At 44.1% G+C, this 25,601-nt stretch overlaps 1 protein-coding gene across 1 annotated transcript in view; it reads right to left on the reverse strand.

Annotated features, from left to right (window-relative positions):
* Positions 1 to 25,601, reverse strand: part of FGD5 (FYVE, RhoGEF and PH domain containing 5) — a 487,598-nt gene that overhangs the window by 5,532 nt on the left and 456,465 nt on the right. Inside the window, exon 21 of the mRNA XM_053720678.1 lies at positions 8,250 to 8,404. Coding sequence (XP_053576653.1) covers positions 8,250 to 8,404 — 155 coding nt within the window. The remainder of the gene's footprint in view (positions 1 to 8,249; positions 8,405 to 25,601) is intronic.

Genomic DNA, 25,601 nt, shown 5'->3' on the forward strand with positions numbered 1-25,601 from the left:
GCACTTACAAACACCATGCATGAAAGATAAAGACTGGGCACTATACAGAGGCAGGTGACAGTGCTATACAGGAGCAGGTGACACAGAGCTATACAGGAGCAGGTGACACAGAGCTATACAGGAGCAGGTGACACAGCTGTATACAGGAGCAGGTGACACAGCTGTATACAGGAGCAGGTGACACAGAGCTATACAGGAGCAGGTGACACAGAGCTATACAGGAGCAGGTGACACAGAGCTATACAGGAGCAGATGACACAGAGCTATACAGGAGCAGGTGACACAGAGCTATACAGGAGCAGGTGACACAGAGCTATACAGGAGCAGGTGACACAGAGCTATACAGGAGCAGGTGACACAGAGCTATACAGGAGCAGGTGACACAGAGCTATACAGGAGCAGGTGACACAGCTGTATACAGGAGCAGGTGACACAGCGCTATACAGGAGCAGGTGACACAGAGCTATACAGGAGCAGGTGACACAGAGCTATACAGGAACAGATGACACAGCTGTATACAGGAGCAGGTGACACAGAGCTATACAGGAACAGATGACATAGCTGTATACAGGAGCAGGTGACACAGAGCTATACAGGAGCAGGTGACACAGCTGTATACAGGAGCAGGTGACACAGAGCTATACAGGAGCAGGTGACACAGCTGTATACAGGAGCAGGTGACACAGAGCTATACAGGAGCAGGTGACACAGAGCTATACAGGAGCAGATGACACAGAGCTATACAGGAGCAGGTGACACAGAGCTATACAGGAGCAGGTGACACAGAGCTATACAGGAGCAGGTGACACAGAGCTATACAGGAGCAGGTGACACAGAGCTATACAGGAGCAGGTGACACAGCGCTATACAGGAGCAGGTGACACAGAGCTATACAGGAGCAGGTGACACAGAGCTATACAGGAGCAGGTGACACAGCTGTATACAGGAGCAGGTGACACAGAGCTATACAGGAGCAGGTGACACAGCTGTATACAGGAGCAGGTGACACAGAGCTATACAGGAGCAGGTGACACAGCTGTATACAGGAGCAGGTGACACAGAGCTATACAGGAGCAGGTGACACAGAGCTATACAGGAGCAGGTGACACAGAGCTATACAGGAGCAGGTGACACAGAGCTATACAGGAGCAGGTGACACAGAGCTATACAGGAGCAGGTGACACAGCGCTATACAGGAGCAGGTGACACAGAGCTATACAGGAGCAGGTGACACAGAGCTATACAGGAGCAGGTGACACAGAGCTATACAGGAGCAGGTGACACAGCTGTATACAGGAGCAGGTGACACAGAGCTATACAGGAGCAGGTGACACAGCTGTATACAGGAGCAGGTGACACAGCGCTATACAGGAGCAGGTGACACAGAGCTATACAGGAGCAGGTGACACAGAGCTATACAGGAACAGATGACACAGCTGTATACAGGAGCAGGTGACACAGAGCTATACAGGAACAGATGACACAGCTGTATACAGGAGCAGGTGACATAGAGCTATACAGGAGCAGGTGACACAGCTGTATACAGGAGCAGGTGACACAGAGCTATACAGGAGCAGGTGACACAGAGCTATACAGGAGCAGGTGACACAGAGCTATACAGGAACAGATGACACAGCTGTATACAGGAGCAGGTGACACAGAGCTATACAGGAGCAGGTGACACAGAGCTATACAGGAGCAGGTGACACAGCTGTATACAGGAGCAGGTGACACAGAGCTATACAGGAGCAGGTGACACAGCTGTATACAGGAGCAGGTGACAGCGCTATACAGGAGCAGGTGACACAGAGCTATACAGGAGCAGGTGACACAGAGCTATACAGGAACAGATGACACAGCTGTATACAGGAGCAAGTGACACAGTGCTATACAGGAGCAGGTGACACAGAGCTATACAGGAGCAGGTGACACAGAGCTATACAGGAGCAGGTGACACAGCTGTATACAGGAGCAGGTGACACAGCGCTATACAGGAGCAGGTGACACAGAGCTATACAGGAGCAGGTGACACAGAGCTATACAGGAGCAGGTGACACAGAGCTATACAGGAGCAGGTGACACAGCTGTATACAGGAGCAGGTGACACAGCTGTATACAGGAGCAGGTGACACAGAGCTATACAGGAGCAGGTGACACAGCTGTATACAGGAGCAGGTGACACAGAGCTATACAGGAGCAGGTGACACAGAGCTATACAGGAGCAGGTGACACAGCTGTATACAGGAGCAGGTGACACAGCGCTATACAGGAGCAGGTGACACAGCGCTATACAGGAGCAGGTGACACAGAGCTATAAAGGAGCAGGTGACACAGAGCTATACAGGAGCAGGTGACACAGAGCTATACAGGAGCAGGTGACACAGCGCTATACAGGAGCAGGTGACACAGCGCTATACAGGAGCAGGTGACACAGCGCTATACAGGAGCAGGTGACACAGAGCTATACAGGAGCAGGTGACACAGAGCTATACAGGAGCAGGTGACACAGCGCTATACAGGAGCAGGTGACACAGAGCTATACAGGAGCAGATGACACAGAGCTATACAGGAGCAGGTGACACAGAGCTATACAGGAGCAGGTGACACAGAGCTATACAGGAGCAGGTGACACAGCGCTATACAGGAGCAGGTGACACAGAGCTATACAGGAGCAGGTGACACAGCGCTATACAGGAGCAGGTGACACAGAGCTATACAGGAGCAGGTGACACAGAGCTATACAGGAGCAGGTGACACAGCTGTATACAGGAGCAGGTGACACAGAGCTATACAGGGGAAGGTGACAGCGCTATAAAGGGGAAAGTGACAGCGCTATACAGGGGAAGGTGACACAGCGCTATACAGGGGAAGGTGACACAGCGCTATACAGGGGAAGGTGACACAGCGCTATACAGGGGCAGGTGACACAGCGCTATAAAGGGGCAGGTGACACAGTGCTATACAAAGGGCAGGTGACACATCGCTATACAAAGGGCAGGTGACACAGCGTTATACAAAGGGCAGGTGACACAGCGCTATACAGGGGCAGGTGACACAGCGCTATACAGGAGCAGGTGACACAGCATTATACAGAAGCAGGTGACACAGCACGATACAGGAGCAGGTGACAGTGTTATACAGTAGCAGGTGACAGCGCTATACTGGAAGAGGTGACACAGCTTTATACAGGAGCGCTATACAGAAGCAGGTGACACAGCGTTATACAGGAACAGGTGACAAAGTGCTATACTGGAAGAGGTGACACAGCTTTATACAGGAGTGTTATACAGAAGCAGGTGACACAGCGCTATATAGAAGCAGGTGACACAGCGTTATACAGGAACAGGTGACAAAGTGCTATACTGGAAGAGGTGACACAGCTTTATACAGGAGCGCTATACAGAAGCAGGTGACACAGCACTTTACAGAAGCAGGTGACACAGCGCTATACAGGGGCAGGTGACACAGCGCTATACAGGAGCAGGTGACACAGAGCTATACAGGAGCAGGTGACACAGAGCTATACAGGAGCAGGTGACACAGTGCTATACAGGGACAGGTGACACAGCTGTATACAGGAGCAGGTGACACAGCTGTATACAGGAGCAGGTGAGAGCGGTATACAGTAGCAGGTGACACAGCGCTATACAGGGGCAAGTGACATTGCTATACAGGAAAAGGTGACAGCGCTATACTGGAAGAGGTAACATAGCCGTATACTGGAAGAGGTAACATAGCCCTATACAGGGGCAGATGACACAGCGCTATACAGGGGCAGGTGACACAGCGCTATACAGGGGCAGGTGACAGAGCTATACAGGGGCAGGTGACAGCGCTATACAGGAGAAGGTGACAGCGCTATACAGGGGCAGGTGACACAGCGCTATACAGGGGCAGGTGACACAGCACTATACAGGGGCAGGTGACATAGCGCTATACAAAGGGCAGGTGACATAGCGCTATACAAAGGGCAGGTGACATAGCGCTATACAAAGGGCAGGTGACACAGCGCTATACAGGGGCAGGTGACACAGCGCTATACAGGGGCAGGTGACAGCGCTATACAGGGGCAGGTGACACAGCGCTATACAGGGGCAGGTGACAGCGCTATACAGGGGAAGGTGACAGCGCTATACAGGAGAAGGTGACAGCGCTATACAGGGGCAGGTGACACAGCGCTATACAGGGGCAGGTGACACAGCACTATACAGGGGCAGGTGACATAGCGCTATACAAAGGGCAGGTGACATAGCGCTATACAAAGGGCAGGTGACACAGCGCTATACAGGGGCAGGTGACACAGCGCTATACAGGGGCAGGTGACACAGAGCTATACAGGGGCAGGTGACACAGCGCTATACAGGGGCAGGTGACACAGCGCTATACAGGGGCAGGTGACACAGCGCTATACAGGGGCAAGTGACAGCGCTATACAGGAGCAGGTGACACAGCGCTATACAGGAACAGGTGACACAGCATTATACAGGAGCAGGTGACAGCGCTATACTGGAAGAGGTAACATAGCCCTATACAGGGGCAGATGACACAGCGCTATACAGGGGCAGGTGACACAGCGCTATACAGGGGAAGGTGACAGCGCTATACAGGGGAAAGTGACAGCGCTATACAGGGGAAGGTGACACAGCGCTATACAGGGGAAGGTGACACAGCGCTATACAGGGGAAGGTGACACAGTGCTATACAGGGGCAGGTGACACAGCGCTATACAGGGGAAGGTGACACAGCGCTATACAGGGGCAGGTGACAGCGCTATACAGGGGCAGGTGACACAGCGCTATAAAGGGGCAGGTGACACAGTGCTATACAAAGGGCAGGTGACACATCGCTATACAAAGGGCAGGTGACACATCGCTATACAAAGGGCAGGTGACACAGCGTTATACAAAGGGCAGGTGACACAGCGCTATACAAAGGGCAGGTGACACAGCGCTATACAGGGGCAGGTGACACAGCGCTATACAGGAGCAGGTGACACAGCATTATACAGAAGCAGGTGACACAGCACGATACAGGAGCAGGTGACACAGTGTTATACAGTAGCAGGTGACAGCGCTATACTGGAAGAGGTGACACAGCTTTATACAGGAGCGCTATACAGAAGCAGGTGACACAGCGTAATACAGGAACAGGTGACAAAGTGCTATACTGGAAGAGGTGACACAGCTTTATACAGGAGTGTTATACAGAAGCAGGTGACACAGCGCTATATAGAAGCAGGTGACACAGCGTTATACAGGAACAGGTGACAAAGCGCTATACTGGAAGAGGTGACACAGCTTTATACAGGAGCGCTATACAGAAGCAGGTGACACAGCACTTTACAGAAGCAGGTGACACAGCGCTATACAGGGGCAGGTGACACAGCGCTATACAGGGGCAGGTGACACAGCGGTATACAGGAGCAGGTGACACAGCGTTATACAGGAGCGCTATACAGAAGCAGGTGACACAGCACTTTACAGAAGCAGGTGACACAGCGCTATACAGGAGCAGGTGACAGTGCTATACAGGGGCAGGTGACACAGCGCTATATATGGGCAGGTGACAGTGCTATACAGGGGCAGGTGACACAGCGGTATACAGGGGCAGGTGACACAGCGGTATACAGGAGCAGGTGACACAGCGGTATACAGGAGCAGGTGACACAGTGGTGTACTGGAAGATTGACACAGCGTTATACAGGAGCGCTATACAGAAGCAGGTGACACAGCACTATACAGAAGCAGGTGACACAGCGTTATACAGGAACAGGTGACATAGTGTTATACAGAAGCAGGTGACACAAGTTATACAGGAACAGGTGACATAGTGTTATACAGTAGCAGGTGACACAGCGTTATACAGGAACAGGTGACACAGCGCTATACAGGAGCAAGGGACACAGTGCTATACAGGGGCAGGTGACAACGCTATACAGGGGCAGGTGACACAGCGCTATACAGGGGCAGGTGACACAGCGCTATACGGGAGCAGGTGATTGCGCTATACTGGAAGAGGTGACATAACCCTATACAGTAGCAGGTGACACAGCGCTATACAGGAGCAAGTGACACAGCGCTATACGGGAGCAGGTGATTGCGCTATACTGGAAGAGGTGACATAACCCTATACAGTAGCAGGTGACACAGCGCTATACTGGAAGAGGTGACACAGCGTTATACAGGAGCGCTATACAGAAGCAGGTGACACAGCACTTTACAGAAGCAAGTGATTGCGCTATACTGGAAGAGGTGACATAGCCCTATACAGTAGCAGGTGACACAGCGTTATACAGGAGCAGGTGACACAGCACTATACAGTAGCAGGTGACACAGCGTTATAAAGGAGCGCTATACAGAAGCAGGTGACACAGCGCTATACAGGAGCGCTATACAGAAGCAGGTGACACAGAGCTATACAGTAGCAGGTGACACAGCGCTATACAGTAGCAGGTGACACAGCGTTATACAGGAGCAGGTGACACAGCTGTATACAGGAGCAGGTGACACAGCGCTATACAGGAGCGCTATACAGAAGCAGGTGACACAGCGTTATACAGGAGCGCTATACAGAAGCAGGTGACACAGCGCTATACTGGAAGAGGTGACACAGCGCTATACAGGAGCAAGTGATTGCGCTATACTGGAAGAGGTGACATAGCCCTATACAGTAGCAGGTGACACAGCGTTATACAGGAGCGCTATACAGAAGCAGGTGACACAGCACTTTACAGAAGCAGGTGACACAGCGCTATACAGGAGCAGGTGACAGTGCTATACAGGGGCAGGTGACACAGCGCTATATATGGGCAGGTGACAGTGCTATACAGGGGCAGGTGACACAGCGGTATACAGGGGCAGGTGACACAGCGGTATTCAGGAGCAGGTGACACAGCGGTATACAGGAGCAGGTGACACAGTGGTGTACTGGAAGATTGACACAGCGTTATACAGGAGCGCTATACAGAAGCAGGTGACACAGCACTATACAGAAGCAGGTGACACAGCGTTATACAGGAACAGGTGACATAGTGTTATACAGAAGCAGGTGACACAGCATTATACAGGAACAGGTGACATAGTGTTATACAGTAGCAGGTGACACAGCGTTATACAGGAACAGGTGACACAGCGCTATACAGGAGCAAGGGACACAGTGCTATACAGGGGCAGGTGACAACGCTATACAGGGGCAGGTGACACAGCGCTATACAGGGGCAGGTGACACAGCGCTATACGGGAGCAGGTGATTGCGCTATACTGGAAGAGGTGACATAACCCTATACAGTAGCAGGTGACACAGCGCTATACAGGAGCAAGTGACACAGCGCTATACGGGAGCAGGTGATTGCGCTATACTGGAAGAGGTGACATAACCCTATACAGTAGCAGGTGACACAGCGCTATACTGGAAGAGGTGACACAGCGTTATACAGGAGCGCTATACAGAAGCAGGTGACACAGCACTTTACAGAAGCAAGTGATTGCGCTATACTGGAAGAGGTGACATAGCCCTATACAGTAGCAGGTGACACAGCGTTATACAGGAGCAGGTGACACAGCACTATACAGTAGCAGGTGACACAGCGTTATACAGGAGCGCTATACAGAAGCAGGTGACACAGCGCTATACAGGAGCGCTATACAGAAGCAGGTGACACAGAGCTATACAGTAGCAGGTGACACAGCGCTATACAGTAGCAGGTGACACAGCGTTATACAGGAGCAGGTGACACAGCTGTATACAGGAGCAGGTGACACAGCGCTATACAGGAGCGCTATACAGAAGCAGGTGACACAGCGTTATACAGGAGCGCTATACAGAAGCAGGTGACACAGCGCTATACTGGAAGAGGTGACACAGCGCTATACAGGAGCAAGTGATTGCGCTATACTGGAAGAGGTGACATAGCCCTATACAGTAGCAGGTGACACAGCGTTATACAGGAGCGCTATACAGAAGCAGGTGACACAGTGCTATGATACAAGCCATCACTTTCTCTCTGTGTACATGGAGTGTATGGATATATTAAATAAATGTGCACTCTATGGCACTCTTTACAAATATACAGACTCTACCTTTCCCCACCCCGGCAAGTGCTCCTTCCTTGCATGCTCAGTTAGTATCTGTGTATTCATCTCAGGTTAGTAAAGCTGTAATATAAGGAAATGCCCATACACCAGGCAGCTCATTGAAGAAGGAAGAAGAGCTGGAAGGGCCCTAGCTCCAGGGCCACAGTAAGCTGGTACCTGATTGCTGAATTGGTGTCTCTTGCCTTGAAGCTATAAAACAGGGTTTGCTTGTGGTAAAGCTGGAATACTGTGCCGAGCTTGGGGCTCTGGTCCCACGTGTCGGGCACGATATTGAAACCTAATAGAGGTAAACTTTCTGTGGCAACTTTGTCCTAGAAAGGATGAAGAAAACAGTGATAAAGCTGTGGCCCCTGAGACAGTAGCATCTTACTGACGTTTGTGTTAGAAAATTGCTGTTGGTCAGCCCCAGATATTCTATAAATAGCAAGAAATCTCCCAGGACCTGTGTGTAGTATGTTCAGCAAGTTTACAATGTGTAATCACAAAATAATCACCACTTCTCTCTCTCTTTGTAATAAGTAACTGTCAGAGAACATCTTGCCTAAACACGCAATTGTCAGCCATCCCTCTGCTACTTGACCCTGCAACAACATAATACACAAGCAAATAATGCACCTATAGATCATGCTGTGTGATTTACTAAATAGACAGTACACATCTTGTACAGAAATCCTCTTGTTGTGCATAGTAAAACAACTCTGTAATATACTTGTATTATTTATTTGTCTCCCTTTTCATGTAATTTAGCACTGAACTTGAATTGCACCTGCTGACTTTTCAAGGCATACTCTGCTACATATCTGTCCCTAATTGGTTTTATCAGATAACAACTGCGAATCAATGTACTTTATACTAACATAATTACTGCGGCTAGCCTTGTGTGCAGACTCAAGCCCAGATTGGTTCCTCCATATGACACGAAGGGTGGGTGCAGTTTGGCTACTGAAAAACATCTACAGCAAACAAAGATGCTAATTTGTTTTCAAAAATGTTATTCTAGAGCAAGAGTATCAGAATTCTTAAATAAATATTTATATATACTCCAAAGAAATAACTTGCACCCGGTTTCTTCAATAAGGATGTTACATATTGTGGTACACTTCACACCCAAAAACATCCAAAGTTTCGGTCCTTCACCTGGGACTAATCAAGGATACAACACAAACTAAACACCCACATAGGGATCTATACACATGTCTCATCTGAAAATCACCAAACAGGAGCAGCAGGCACCAACTTCCTGTGATGACATCATCACAAAATAAACATCAGGAGGGCTAAATCGCATCCTTGTGCTCCATATTCTATGCATAGATCATCAAAAAATAAAAAAATATCCGTCGTCATGGCAACAGGGGAAAAAAAAAGGTCAAATTACAAAAAACGGAAGGTCAAATTACAAAAACCTGTCCCTAGGTTATTTACATATATACACAAAAGTACTCATTTTAAGTACCAATCAAAATCACACTCCATAAAATACTGAGCACATTGATAAAGGTCCCAGGTGAAGAACCGAAACGTTTGATGTTTTTGGGTGTGAAATGTACCACAATATGTGAATAAAGTGGTAATATACTTATTGAAGAAACCGGGTGCGTGTGTGTTTGGAGACTCTGCACCGGCCATTATTACCTTACAGGGAGTGCTAAGGTTGTGTAAGATATATATATATATATATATATATATATATATATATATATATATATTATATATATATATATATATATATATATATATATATATATATATAAAATGATTTTTTTGTAAAATATATATCCATACAGTTCTCTCTTGGCCGAGGGCCACCAGACCCGCTAGGCTTAGCAGTGAAGCCGCAGTGAATAAAAGGCACCCTTTCATCCGGGTTTTTTTAAATTGATGAGTGAAGGTGGCCTTTATGTTTAGTAATGGTAAATCCTAGTGTCACTATGTCCTTATACAGTAAAACATACTGTACATAGCACCACATTGTCCTTATACAGTAAAACATACTGTACATAGCACCACATTGTCCTTATACAGTAAAACATACTGTACATAGCACCGCATTGTCCTTATACAGTAAAACATACTGTACATAGCACCGCATTGTCCTTATACAGTAAAACATACTGTACATCGCACCACATTGTCCTTATACAGTTAAACATACTGTACATAGCACCGCATTGTCCTTATACAGTAAAACATACTGTACATAGCACCACATTGTCCTTATACAGTAAAACATACTGTACATAGCACCGCATTGTCCTTATACAGTAAAACATACTGTACATAGCACCGCATTGTCCTTATACAGTAAAACATACTGTACATCGCACCACATTGTCCTTATACAGTAAAACATACTGTACATAGCACCACATTGTCCTTATACAGTAAAACATACTGTACATACCACCACATTGTCCTTATACAGTAAAACATACTGTACATAGCACCACATTGTCCTTATACAGTAAAACATACTGTACATAGCACCACATTGTCCTTATACAGTAAAACATACTGTACATAGCACCACATTGTCCTTATACAGTACAACATACTGTAAATAGCACCAGATTGTCCTTATACAGTAAAACATACTGTACATAGCACCACATTGTCCTTATACAGTAAAACATACTGTACATAGCACCACATTGTCCTTATACAGTAAAACATATTGTACATAGCACCACATTGTCCTTATACAGTACAGCATACTGTACATAGCACCAGATTGTCCTTATACAGTAAAACATACTGTACATAGCACCACATTGTCCTTATACAGTACAACATACTGTACATAGCACCAGATTGTCCTTATACAGTACAACATACTGTACATAGCACCAGATTGTCCTTATACAGTAAAACATACTGTACATAGCACCACATTGTCCTTATACAGTAAAACATACTGTACATAGCACCACATTGTCCTTATACAGTAAAACATACTGTACATAGCACCACATTGTCCTTATACAGTAAAACATACTGTCCATAGCACCACATTGTCCTTATACAGTAAAACATACTGTACATAGCACCACATTGTCCTTATACAGTAAAACATACTGTACATAGCACCACAAAACATACTGTACATAGCACCACATTGTCCTTATACAGTAAAACATACTGTACATAGCACCACATTGTCTTTATACAGTAAAACATACTGTACATAGCACCACAAAACATACTGTACATAGCACCACATTGTCCTTATACAGTAAAACATACTGTACATAGCACCACAAAACATACTGTACATAGCACCACATTGTCCTTATACAGTACAACATACTGTACATAGCACCACATTGTCCTTATACAGTACAACATACTGTACATAGCACCGCATTGTCCTTATACAGTACAACATACTGTACATAGCACTGCATTGTCCTTTTATAGTACAACATACTGTACATAGCACCGCATTGTCCTTTTATAGTACAACATACTGTACATAGCACCGCATTGTCCTTTTATAGTACAACATACTGTACATAGCACCGCATTGTCCTTTTATAGTACAACATACTGTACATAGCACCGCATTGTCCTTATACAGTAAAACATACTGTACATAGCACCACATTGTCCTTATACAGTAAAACATACTGTACATAGCACCGCATTGTCCTTATACAGTAAAACATACTGTACATAGCACCACATTGTCCTTATACAGTAAAACATACTGTACATAGCACCACATTGTCCTTATACAGTAAAACATACTGTACATAGCACCACATTGTCCTTATACAGTAAAACATACTGTCCATAGCACCACATTGTCCTTATACAGTAAAACATACTGTCCATAGCACCACATTGTCCTTATACAGTAAAACATACTGTACATAGCACCACAAAACATACTGTACATAGCACCATATTGTCCTTATACAGTAAAACATACTGTACATAGCACCACATTGTCCTTATACAGTAAAACATACTGTACATAGCACCACAAAACATACTGTACATAGCACCACATTGTCCTTATACAGTAAAACATACTGTACATAGCACCACAAAACATACTGTACATAGCACCACATCGTCCTTATACAGTACAACATACTGTACATAGCACCACATTGTCCTTATACAGTACAACATACTGTACATAGCACCGCATTGTCCTTATACAGTACAACATACTGTACATAGCACTGCATTGTCCTTTTATAGTACAACATACTGTACATAGCACCACATTGTCCTTTTATAGTACAACATACTTTACATAGCACCACATTGTCCTTTTATAGTACAACATACTGTACATAGCACCGCATTGTCCTTTTATAGTACAACATACTGTACATAGCACCGCATTGTCCTTTTATAGTACAACATACTGTACATAGCACCGCATTGTCCTTTTATAGTACAACATACTGTACATAGCACCGCATTGTCCTTTTATAGTACAACATACTGTACATAGCACCGCATTGTCCTTTTATAGTACAACATACTGTACATAGCACCGCATTGTCCTTTTATAGTACAACATACTGTACATAGCACCGCATTGTCCTTTTATAGTACAACATACTGTACATAGCACCGCATTGTCCTTATACAGTAAAACATACTGTACATAGCACCACATTGTCCTTATACAGTAAAACATACTGTACATAGCACCGCATTGTCCTTATACAGTAAAACATACTGTACATAGCACCACATTGTCCTTATACAGTAAAACATACTGTACATAGCACCACATTGTCCTTATACAGTAAAACATACTGTACATAGCACCACATTGTCCTTATACAGTAAAACATACTGTACATAGCACCACATTGTCCTTATACAGTAAAACATATTGTACATAGCACCACATTGTCCTTATACAGTACAACATACTGTACATAGCACCACATTGTCTTTATACAGTACAACATACTGTACATAGCACCACATTGTCCTTATACAGTACAACATACTGTACATATCACCACATTGTCTTTATACAGTACAACATACTGTACATAGCACCACATTGTCCTTATACAGTAAAACATACTGTACATAGCACCACATTGTCCTTATACAGTAAAACATATTGTACATAGCACCACATTGTCCTTATACAGTACAACATACTGTACATATCACCACATTGTCCTTATACAGTAAAACATACTGTACATAGCACCACATTGTCCTTATACAGTAAAACATACTGTACATAGCACCACATTGTCCTTATACAGTAAAACATACTGTACATAGCACCACATTGTCCTTATACAGTAAAACATACTGTACATAGCACCACATTGTCTTTATACAGTACAACATACTGTACATAGCACCACAAAACATACTGTACATAGCACCACATTGTCCTTATACAGTACAACATACTGTACATAGCACCGCATTGTCCTTATACAGTACAACATACTGTACATAGCACCACATTGTCCTTATACAGTACAACATACTGTACATAGCACCGCATTGTCCTTATACAGTACAACATACTGTACATAGCACCACAAAACATACTGTACATAGCACCACATTGTCCTTATACAGTACAACATACTGTACATAGCACCACATTGTCCTTATACAGTACAACATACTGTACATAGCACCGCATTGTCCTTTTATAGTACAACATACTGTACATAGCACCGCTTTGTCCTTTTATAGTACAACATACTGTACATAGCACCGCAATGTCCTTATACAGTACAACATACTGTACATAGCACCGCATTGTCCTTTTATAGTACAACATACTGTACATAGCACCACATTGTCCTTTTATAGTACAACATACTGTACATAGCACCGCATTGTCCTTATACAGTACAACATACTGTACATAACACTGCATTGTCCTTATACAGTACAACATACTGTACATAGCACCGCATTGTCCTTATACAGTACAACATACTGTACATAGCACCGCATTGTCCTTTTATAGTACAACATACTGTACATAGCACCGCATTGTCCTTTTATAGTACAACATACTGTACATAGCACCGCATTGTCCTTTTATAGTACAACATACTGTACATAGCACCGCATTGTCCTTTTATAGTACAACATACTGTACATAGCACCGCATTGTCCTTTTATAGTACAACATACTGTACATAGCACCGCATTGTCCTTTTATAGTACAACATACAGTACATAGCATCACACTGTCCTTTCGTTTACAAAGATATGACGAGTCCACAGATTTCATCCTTACTTGTGGGATATTAACCTCCTGCTAACAGGAAGTGGCAAAGAGCACCACAGCAGAGCTGTATATATAGCCCCTCCCTTCCCCTCCACCCTCAGTCATTCTCTTTGCCTGTGTTATACTAGGAAGACATGGTAAAGTGAGGTGTTAGTTTTAGTTTCTTCAATCAAGAAGTTTTTTATTTTAAATGGTACCGGTGCATACTATTTTCCTCGGGGGGATATGGAAGAAGTTTCTGCCCTGAGGTTTGATGATCTTAGCATTTGTAACTAAGATCCATGCTGGTTCCCACAAGACTTCTGAAGGTAACCATGAGACATCTTCAGTGTGGAGACCGGTTTTATGCTACAAGCAGCATTAAGGTATGTGCAGCCTTTTTATTCTGAGGAGACTTGGTATATCAGAACTGGCTGGCATTTATTTCCCTATATGGGAATGGGGTAAACAGTAATCCTATTTTATAAGAGGGGTATTACTGGAGTCCCTATATTATATTTATCAATGGTTGACTTTATTTGGGCATTATGTGACATGGGATACAATGAAAAACGATGTATTACGTTTTTTATTCTTGGCATTTAAACTTATTTGTTTTATGGTTTGAGGGTTATATACTGTGTTGTGCATAACTTTGGTGCAAAACCGCATTCCCATGCGGTTGTGTTTGGGCCTATTCCGGCATCGACCTTAAGGGGCGGGGCTTATTTTCGCCTGCTCAGATACGCACTACCTTCAGGCTAAGCAGCAGCAAGCAGTAACTCCGGTGGCTCCTGGACTGTGCAAGCTGGTCTGGAGTGTTGGAAAGTTGTTTCGAAGTACCCTGGGGGTAGGTAGGCGCTACAGAAGAGCTGTGGTGAGGTGCAGAGGGTATTTTTGACAAATTGTTGATCTAAGTACTTTAAAAGCCTTATTTCTGCCCTTACTTCTGGGTGCAGTCATTTTTGGATAAACCAACGATATTAGAGTTAAATTTGGCGTTAATTTAACGTTTTTTAAGCATTTTGGAAAAATTGTTCACTTTTTCTTTTCATAAAGGCGCAGTACACGTTTTTTCAAAAGTTTATTTTAAGCAATAAATAAGTGTTTAAACGTCTTTTGTGGTTATTACTAATCTGTTCAACATGTCTGACATTGAGGAATCTGAAACTCATTGTTCTATGTGTTTAGAAGCTATTGTGCAACCCCCTCTAACATTGTGTAACTCTTGTACTGTAAGAGCTTTACATTGTAAAGACCATATATTAGGTCAAGGAAGTGTGCCTAAGGATGATTCTCAGTCTGAAGAGAATCGGGATATGCCATCCAATTCTCCCCAAGTGTCACAACCTTTAACGCCCACACAAGCGACGCCAAGTACCTCTTGTGCGTCTAATTCTTTTACTCTGCAGGAGATGGCTGCAGTTATGTCAACTACCCTTACAGAGGTATTATCTAAATTACCAGTGTTGCAGGGTAAACGCAGTAGGTCAGGTATTAATGTAAATACTGAATCCTCTGATGCCTTATTAGCTATTTCCGATGTACCCTCACAGTGTTCTGAGTTGGGGGTCAGGGAATTACTGTCTGAGGGTGAAATTTTTGATTCAGGGAATGTTTTACTTCAGACAGATTCGGACGCTATGTCCTTTAAATTTAAGCTTGAACTCCTCCGTCTGTTGCTTAGGGAGGTTTTAGCGACTCTGGATGATTGTGACCCTATTGTAATTCCACCAGAGAAATTGTGTAAAATGGATAAATATCTAGAAGTACCTACTTACACTGATGTTTTTCCGGTTCCTAAGAGAATTCCGGAAATTATTAGAAAGGAATGGGATAGACCAGGTATACCGTTTTCTCCCCCTCCTAATTTTAAGAAAATGTTTCCCATATCAGACACCATTCGGGACTCATGGCAAACGGTCCCTAAGGTAGAGGGAGCTATATCTACCCTAGCTAAGTGTACAACTATACCCATTGAAGACAGTTGTGCTTTCAAAGACCCTATGGATAAGAAATTAGAGGGTCTACTAAAGAAATTATTTGTTAATCAGGGGTTTCTTTTACAACCTACGGCTTGCATTGTTCCTGTAACTACTGCAGCAGCTTTTTGGTTTGAGGCTCTAGAAGAGTCTCTTAAGGTTGAGACTCCATTAGATGACATCTTAGATAGAATTAAGGCTCTCAAACTAGCTAATTCTTTTATTACTGATGCCACTTTTCAAATTGCTAAATTAGCGGCAAAGAATGCAGGATTTGCTATTCTAGCACGTAGAGCATTGTGGCTCAAATCTTGGTCTGCTGATGTCTCATCAAAGACTAAGCTTTTAGCTATTCCTTTTAAAGGTAAGACCCTTTTTGGGCCTAAATTGAAGGAAATCATTTCTGACATTACAGGAGGTAAAGGCCATGCCTTACCTCAGGATAAGTCTGTTAAGATAAGGGGTAAACAAAATAATTTTCGTTCCTTTCGGAACTTTAAAGGTGAACCCCCCCGCTTCCTCTTCTTCCACAAAGCAGGAAGGGAATTTTACCCAATCTAAGTCAGTCTGGAGACCCAACCAGAACTGGAATAAAGGTAAACAATCCAAAAAGCCTGCTGCTGCTTCTAAGACAGCATGAAGGGGCGGCCCCCGATCCGGGACCGGATCTAGTCGGGGGCAGACTCTCTTTCTTTGCCCAGGCTTAGGCAAGAGATGTTCAGGACCCCTGGGCACTAGAAATAGTGACCCACGGTTATCATTTGGAATTCAAGGACTTTCTCCCAAGAGGGAGATTTCATCTTTCAAAATTATCTGAAAACCAGATAAAAAGAGAGGCGTTCTTATGCTGTGTAAAAGATCTTTTTACCATGGGAGTAATTTGTCCAGTTCCAAAATTGGAACAGGGACAGGGGTTTTACTCAAACCTATTTGTGGTTCCCAAAAAAGAGAGAACGTTCAGACCCATCTTAGACCTCAAGTGTCTAAACAAATTTATAAGAGTTCCATCATTCAAGATGGAGACAATTCGAACAATTTTACCAATGATCCAGGAGTCAATATATGACTACCGTGGACTTGAAGGATGCTTACCTTCATATTCCTATCCACAAGGATCATCATCAGTTTCTAAGGTTTGCCTTCTTGGACAAACATTATCAGTTTGTGGCACTTCCATTCAGGTTGGCCACAGCACCCAGAATCTTCACAAAGATTCTAGGGTCTCTTTTGGTGGTTCTCAGACCGCGAGGCATAACAGTGGCGCCTTATCTGGACGATATTCTAATTCAGACGTCAACATATCAACTGAAAAAATCTCACACGGACATAGTGTTGTTGTCTTTCCTGAGAACTCACTGTTGGAAGGTGAACATGGAGAAAAGTTCACTTGTTCCACAGACAAGGGTTCCTTTCTTGGGAACTCTGATAGACTCGGTAGCCATGAAAATATTTCTGACAAATATCAGAAAATCAAAGATTCTAAATACTTGGCGAGCACTTAGGTCCATTCCTCGGCCATCAGTGGCTCAATGTATGGAGGTAATTGGATTAATGGTAGCGGCAATGGACATCATTCCGTTTGCTCACTTTCATCTCAGACCACTGCAACTGTGCATGCTCGGACAGTGGAATGGGGATAATGCGGATTTATCTCCTCAGATAAATCTGGATCAAGAGACCAGAAACTCTCTTCTTTGGTGGTTGTCACCGGATCATCTGTCCCAGGGGACTTGTTTCCGCAGACCCTCGTGGGTGATAGTGACAACGGATGCCAGCCTTCTGGGCTGGGGTGCAGTCTGGAACTCCCTGAAGGCTCAGGGTGTTTGGACTCAGATGGAGTCTCTACTTCCAATCAATATTTTGGAACTGAGAGCAATATTCAATGCGTTTCAGGCGTGGCCTCCGCTGGCTTCGGCCAAATTCATCAGATTCCAGTCGGACAACATCACGACTGTGGCATATATCAATCATCAGGGGGGAACAAGGAGTTCCTTAGCGATGATAGAAGTATCCAAGATAATCCATTGGGCGGAGGCCCACTCTTGTCATCTGTCAGCGATCTACATCCCAGGAGTAGAGAACTGGGAAGCGGATTTTCTAAGTCGACAGACTTTTCATCCGGGGGAGTGGGAACTTCACCCGGAGGTATTTGCCTCATTGATTCTCAGATGGGGCAGACTGGAATTGGATGGCAGAATGCCAAGCTTCCAAGATATCCCGGTCAAGGGATCCTCAGGCCGAACTGATAGATGTCTTGGCAGTGCCTTGGTTGTTCAGCCTAGCTTATGTGTTTCCACCGTTTCCTCTCCTCCCACGCGTGATTGCGCGAATCAAACAGGAGAGAGCTTCAGTGATCCTGATAGCGCCTGCGTGGCCACGCAGGACTTGGTATGCGGATCTAGTGGACATGTCCTCTCTGCCACCGTGGAAACTTCCATTGAGACAGGACCTTCTCATTCAAGGTCCTTTCCAACATCCAAATCTAACTTCTCTGCAGCTGACTGCGTGGAGATTGAACACTTGATTTTATCAAAGCGAGGATTCTCTGATTCGGTCATCAATACTTTGATACAGGCTAGAAAGCCTGTCACTAGAAAAATCTATCATAACATATGGCGTAAATATCTTTATTGGTGTGAATCCAAGGGTTACTCATGGAGTAAAGTTAGGATTCCTAGGATTCTGTCTTTTCTCCAAGAAGGATTGGAGAAAGGGTTATCAACAAGTTCCTTAAAGGGACAAATGTCAGCATTGTCAATTCTGTTTCACAAACGTTTGGCAAATGTGCCAGATGTTCAGTCTTTTTGTCAGGCTCTATCTAGAATTAAGCCTGTATTTAGACCCATTACTCCTCCCTGGAGTTTGAATTTAGTTCTTCGAGTTCGTCAAGGGGTTCCGGTTGAACCTATGCATTCCATAGATATTAAATTGTTATCTTGGAAAGTTTTGTTTTTAGTTGCTATTTCTTCTGCTCGAAGAGTTTCTGAGCTTTCTGCGCTACATTGTGATTCCCCTTATCTCATTTTTCATTCTGATAAGGTGGTGTTACGTACTAAACCTGGATTCCTTCCTAAGGTTGTTTCAAATAAGAATATTATTCAGGAAATTGTTGTTCCTCCTTGTGTCCTAATCCTTCTTCTAAGAAGGAGCGTATGTTGCATAATTTGGATGTGGTCCATGCCTTAAAGTTTTACTTACAGGCAACTAAAGATTTCTGTCAATCATCTTCATTGTTCATTGTTTATTCTGGAAAGCGTAAGGGTCAGAAAGCTACGGCTACCTCTCTTTCTTTTTGGCTGAGAAGTATCATCCGCCTGGCATATGAGACTGCTGGACAGCAGCCTCCTGAAAGAATTACGGCTCATTCTACTAGGGCTGTGGCTTCCACATGGGCTTTTAAAAACGATGCATCTGTTGAACTGATTTGTAAGGCTGCGACTTGGTCATCCCTTCACACTTTTTCCAAATTTTTCAAATTTGATACTTTTGCTTCTTCTGAGGCTATTTTTGTGAGAAAGGTTCTTCAAGCAGTGGTGCCCTTTCATCCGTGTCCTGTTGCTTTGGTATTGGTTTCCCACAAGTAAGGATGAAATCCGTGGACTCGTCATATCTTAGTAAAAGAAAAGTAAATTTATGCTTACCTGATAAATTAATTTCTTTTACGATATGACAAGTCCACGGCCCACCCTGTTCTTTTTAAAGACAGTTTTTCTTTATATTTTTTGTAAACTTCAGTCACCTCTGCACCTTTTTAGCCTTTCCTTTTCTCTTCCTATACCTTTGGCCGAATGACTGAGGGTGGAGGGGAAGGGAGGGGCTATATATACAGCTCTGCTGTGGTGCTCTTTGCCACTTCCTGTTAGCAGGAGGTTAATATCCCACAAGTAAGGATGAAATCCGTGGACTCTTCATATCGTAAAAGAAATTAATTTATCAGGTAAGCATAAATTTACTTTTTATAGTACAACATACTGTACATAGCACCACATTGTCCTTTTATAGTACAACATACTGTACATAGCACCACATTGTCCTTTTATAGTACAACATACTGTACATAGCACCACATTGTCCTTTTATAGTAGAACATACTGTACATAGCACCACATTGTCCTTTTATAGTACAACATACTTTACATAGCACCACATTGTCCTTATACAGTACAACATAGTGTACATAGCACCACATTGTCCTTTTATAGTACAACATACTGTACATAGCACCGCATTGTCCTTTTATAGTACAACATACTGTACATAGCACCGCATTGTCCTTTTATAGTACAACATACTGTACATAGCACCGCATTGTCCTTTTATAGTACAACATACTGTACATAGCACCGCATTGTCCTTTTATAGTACAACATACTGTACATAGCACCGCAATGTCCTTATACAGTACAACATACTGTACATAGCACCTCATTGTCCTTTTATAGTACAACATACTGTACATAGCACCGCAATGTCCTTATACAGTAAAACATACTGTACATAGCACCACATTGTCCTTATACAGTAAAGCATACTGTACATAGCACCACATTGTCCTTATAGTACAACATACTGTACATAGCACCGCATTGTCCTTTTATAGTACAACATACTGTACATAGTACCGCATTGTCCTTTTATAGTACAACATACTGTACATAGCACCGCATTGTCCTTTTATAGTACAACATACTGTACATAGCACCGCATTGTCCTTTTATAGTACAACATACTGTACATAGCACCGCAATGTCCTTTTATAGTACAACATACTGTACATAGCACCGCTATGTCCTTATACAGCACAACATACTGTACATAGCATCGCATTGTCCTTTTATAGTACAACATACTGTACATAGCACCGCATTGTCCTTATACAGCACAACATAACGTACATAGCACCACTATGTTCTTATACAGCACAACATACCGTACATAGCACCGCTATGTTCTTATACAGCACAACATACTGTACATAGCACCGCTATGTCCTTATACAGCACAACATACTGTACATAGCACCGCTATGTTCTTATACAGCACAACATACCGTACATAGCACCGATATGTCCTTCTACAGCACAACATACTGTGCATAGCACCACATTGTCCTTTTATAGTACAACATACTGTATATAGCACTGCTATGTCCTTATACAGCACAACATACTGTATATAGCACCGCTATGTCCTTATAAAGTACAACATACCATACATAGCACCGCTATGCCCTTATACAGCACAACATGCCGTACATAGCACCGCTATGTCCTTATACAGCACAACATACCATACATAGCACCGCTATGTCCTTATACAGTACAACATACCATATATAGCACCGCTATGTCCTCTAAAGCAGCAGTCCTATAACTGCAACTTGCAGTAAGCATGCGCTCTAAAGAAGCAGTCCTATAACCGCAGCTTGCAGTAAGCATGAGCTCCAAATCACCAGTCCTATAACTGCAGCTTGCAGTAAGCATGAGCTCTAAAGCAGCAGTCCTATAATTGCAACTTGCAGTAAGCAGGCGCTCTAAAGCAGATGTCCTATAACCGCAGCTTGCAGTAAGCATGAGCTCTAAAGCAGCAGTCCTATAACCGCAGCTTGCAGTAATCATGAGCTCTAAAGCAGCAGTCCTAAAACCGCAGCTTGCAGTAATCATGAGCTCTAAAGCAGCAGTTCTATAACCGCAGCTTGCAGTAAGCAGGTTTGCATGAGCTACAAAGCAGCAGTCTATAACCGCAACTTGCAGTAAGCATGAGCTCTAAAGCAGCAGTCCTATAACCGCAGCTTGCAGTAATCATGAGCTCTAAAGCAGCAGTCCTATAACTGCAGCTTGCAGTAAGCATGAGCTCTAAAGCAGCAGTCCTATAACTGCAACTTGCAGTAAGCATTAGCTCCAAATCACCAGTCCTATAACTGCAGCTTGCAGTAAGCATGAGCTCTAAAGCAGCAGTCCTATAACCACAACTTGCAGTAAGCATGAGCTCTAAAGCAGCAGTCCTATAACCGCAGCTTGCAGTAAGCATGAGCTCTAAAGCAGCAGTCCTATAACCACAACTTGCAGTAAGCATGAGCTCTAAAGCAGCAGTCCTATAACAGCAGCTTGCAGTAAGCATGAGCTCTAAAGCAGCAGTCCTATAACCGCAAATTGCAGTAAGCATGAGCTCTAAAGCAGCAGTCCTATAACCGCAACTTGCAGTAAGCATGAGCTCTAAAGCATCAGTCCTAGAATCGCAACTTGCAGTAAGCATGAGCTCTAAAGCAGCAGTCCTATAACTGCAACTTGCAGTAAGCATGAGCTCCAATTCACCAGTCCTATAACTGCAACTTGTAGTAAGCATGAGCTCCAAAGCAGCAGTCCTATAACCGCAACTTGCAGTAAGCATGAGCTCCAAATCACCAGTTCTATAACCGCAACTTGCAGTAAGCATGAGCTCTAAAGCAGCAGTCTTATAACCGCAACTTGCAGTAAGCATGAGCTCTAAAGCAGCAGTCCTATAACCGCAACTTGCAGTAAGCATGAGCTCTAAAGCAGCAGTCCTATAACTGCAACTTGCAGTAAGCATGAGCTCTAAAGCAGCAGTCCTATAACTGCAACTTGCAGTAGGCATGAGCTCTAATTCACCAGTCCTATAACTGCAACTTGCAGTAAGCATGAGCTCTAAAGCAGCAGTCCTATAACCACAGCTTGCAGTAAGCATGAGCTCTAAAGCAGCAGTCCTATAACTGCAACTTGCAGTAAGCATGAGCTCCAAAGCAGCAGTCCTATAACCGCAACTTGCAGTAAGCATGAGCTCTAAAGCAGCAGTCCTATAACCGCAACTTGCAGTAAGCATGAGCTCCAAATCACCAGTCCTATAACCGCAACTTGCAGTAAGCATGAGCTCCAAATCACCAGTCCTATAACCGCAACTTGCAGTAAGCATGTGCTCCAAATCACCAGTCCTATAACCGCAACTTGCAGTAAGCATTAACTCTAAAGCAGGAGTCCTATAACCGCAACTTGCAGTAAGCATGAGCTCTAAAGCAGCAGTCCTATAACTGCAACTTGCAGTAAGCATGATCTCTAAAGCAGCAGTCCTATAACTGCAACTTGTAGTAAGCATGATCTCCAAATCACCAGTCCTATAACTGCAGCTTGCAGTAAGTATGAGCTCCAAATCACCAGTCCTATTACTGCAGCTTGCAGTAAGCATGAGCTCTAAAGCAGCAGTCCTAAAACTGCAACTTGCAGTAATCATGAGCTCTAAAGCAGCAGTCCTATAACTGCAACTTGCAGTAAGCATGCGCTCTAAAGCAGCAGTCCTATAACCGCAGCTTGCAGTAAGCATGAGCTCCAAATCACCAGTCCTATAATTGCAGCTTGCAGTAAGCATGAGCTCTAAAGCAGCAGTCCTATAACTGCAACTTGCAGTAAGCATGCTCTCTAAAGCAGATGTCCTATAACCGCAGCTTGCAGTAAGCATGAGCTCTAAAGCAGCAGTCCTATAACCGCAGCTTGCAGTAAGAATGAGCTCTAAATCACCAGTCCTATAACTGCAACTTGCAGTAAGCATGAGCTTCAATTCACCAGTCCTATAACTGCAACTTGCAGTAAGCATGAGCTCCAAATCACCAGTCCTATAACTGCAACTTGCAGTAAGCATGTGCTCCAAATCACCAGTCCTATAACCGCAACTTGCAGTAAGCATGAGCTCTAAAGCAGGAGTCCTATAACCGCAACTTGCAGTAAGCATGAGCTCTAAAGCAGCAGTCCTATAACTGCAACTTGCAGTATGCATGAGCTCTAAAGCAGCAGTCCTATAACTGCAACTTGCAGTAAGCATGAGCTCTAAAGCAGCAGTCCTATAACTGCAACTTGTAGTAAGCATGAGCTCCAAATCACCAGTCCTATAACTGCAGCTTGCAGTAAGCATGTGCTCCAAATCACCAGTCCTATAACCGCAACTTGCAGTAAGCATGAGCTCTAAAGCAGGAGTCCTATAACCGCAACTTGCAGTAAGCATGAGCTCTAAAGCAGCAGCCCTATAACTGCAACTTGCAGTAAGCATGAGCTCTAAAGCAGCAGTCCTATAACTGCAACTTGCAGTAAGCATGAGCTCTAAAGCAGCAGTCCTATAACTGCAACTTGTAGTAAGCATGAGCTCCAAATCACCAGTCCTATAACTGCAGCTTGCAGAAAGTATGAGCTCCAAATCACCAGTCCTATAACTGCAGCTTGCAGTAAGCATGAGCTCTAAAGCAGCAGTCCTAAAACTGCAACTTGCAGTAAGCATGAGCTCTAAAGCAGCAGTCCTATAACTGCAACTTGCAGTAAGCATGCGCTCTAAAGAAGCAGTCCTATAACCGCAGCTTGCAGTAAGCATGAGCTCCAAATCACCAGTCCTATAACTGCAGCTTGCAGTAAGCATGAGCTCTAAAGCAGCAGTCCTATAATTGCAACTTGCAGTAAGCAGGCGCTCTAAAGCAGATGTCCTATAACCGCAGCTTGCAGTAAGCATGAGCTCTAAAGCAGCAGTCCTATAACCGCAGCTTGCAATAAAGAATGAGCTCAAAATCACCAGTCCTATAACTGCAACTTGCAGTAAGCATGAGCTCTTAATCACCAGTCTCATAACTGCAACTTGCAGTAAGCATGAGCTCTAAAGCAGCAGTCCTATAACCGCAGCTTGCAGTAAGAATGAGCTCCAAATCACCAGTCCTATAACTGCAACTTGCAGTAAGCATGAGCTCTAAAGCAGCAGTCCTATAACCACAGCTTGCAGTAAGCATGAGTTCTAAAGCAGCAGTCCTATAACTGCAACTTGCAGTAAGCATGAGCTCTAAAGCAGCAGTCCTATAACCGCAGCTTGCAGTAAGCATGAGCTCTAAAGCAGCAGTCCTATAACCGCAGCTTTCAGTAAGAATGAGCTCTAAATCACCAGTCCTATAACTGCAACTTGCAGTAAGCATGAGCTTCAATTCACCAGTCCTATAACTGCAACTTGCAGTAAGCATGAGCTCCAAATCACCAGTCCTATAACTGCAACTTGCAGTAGGCATGTGCTCCAAATCACCAGTCCTATAACCGCAACTTGCAGTAAGCATGAGCTCTAAAGCAGCAGTCCTATAACTGCAACTTGCAGTAAGCATGAGCTCTAAAGCAGCAGTCCTATAACTGCAACTTGCAGTAAGCATGAGCTCTAAAGCAGCAGTCCTATAACTGCAACTTGTAGTAAGCATGAGCTCCAAATCACCAGTCCTATAACTGCAGCTTGCAGAAAGTATGAGCTCCAAATCACCAGTCCTATAACTGCAGC

The sequence above is a fragment of the Bombina bombina genome, chromosome 7, assembly GCF_027579735.1.
Source record: "Bombina bombina isolate aBomBom1 chromosome 7, aBomBom1.pri, whole genome shotgun sequence".
NCBI lineage: Eukaryota > Metazoa > Chordata > Amphibia > Anura > Bombinatoridae > Bombina > Bombina bombina.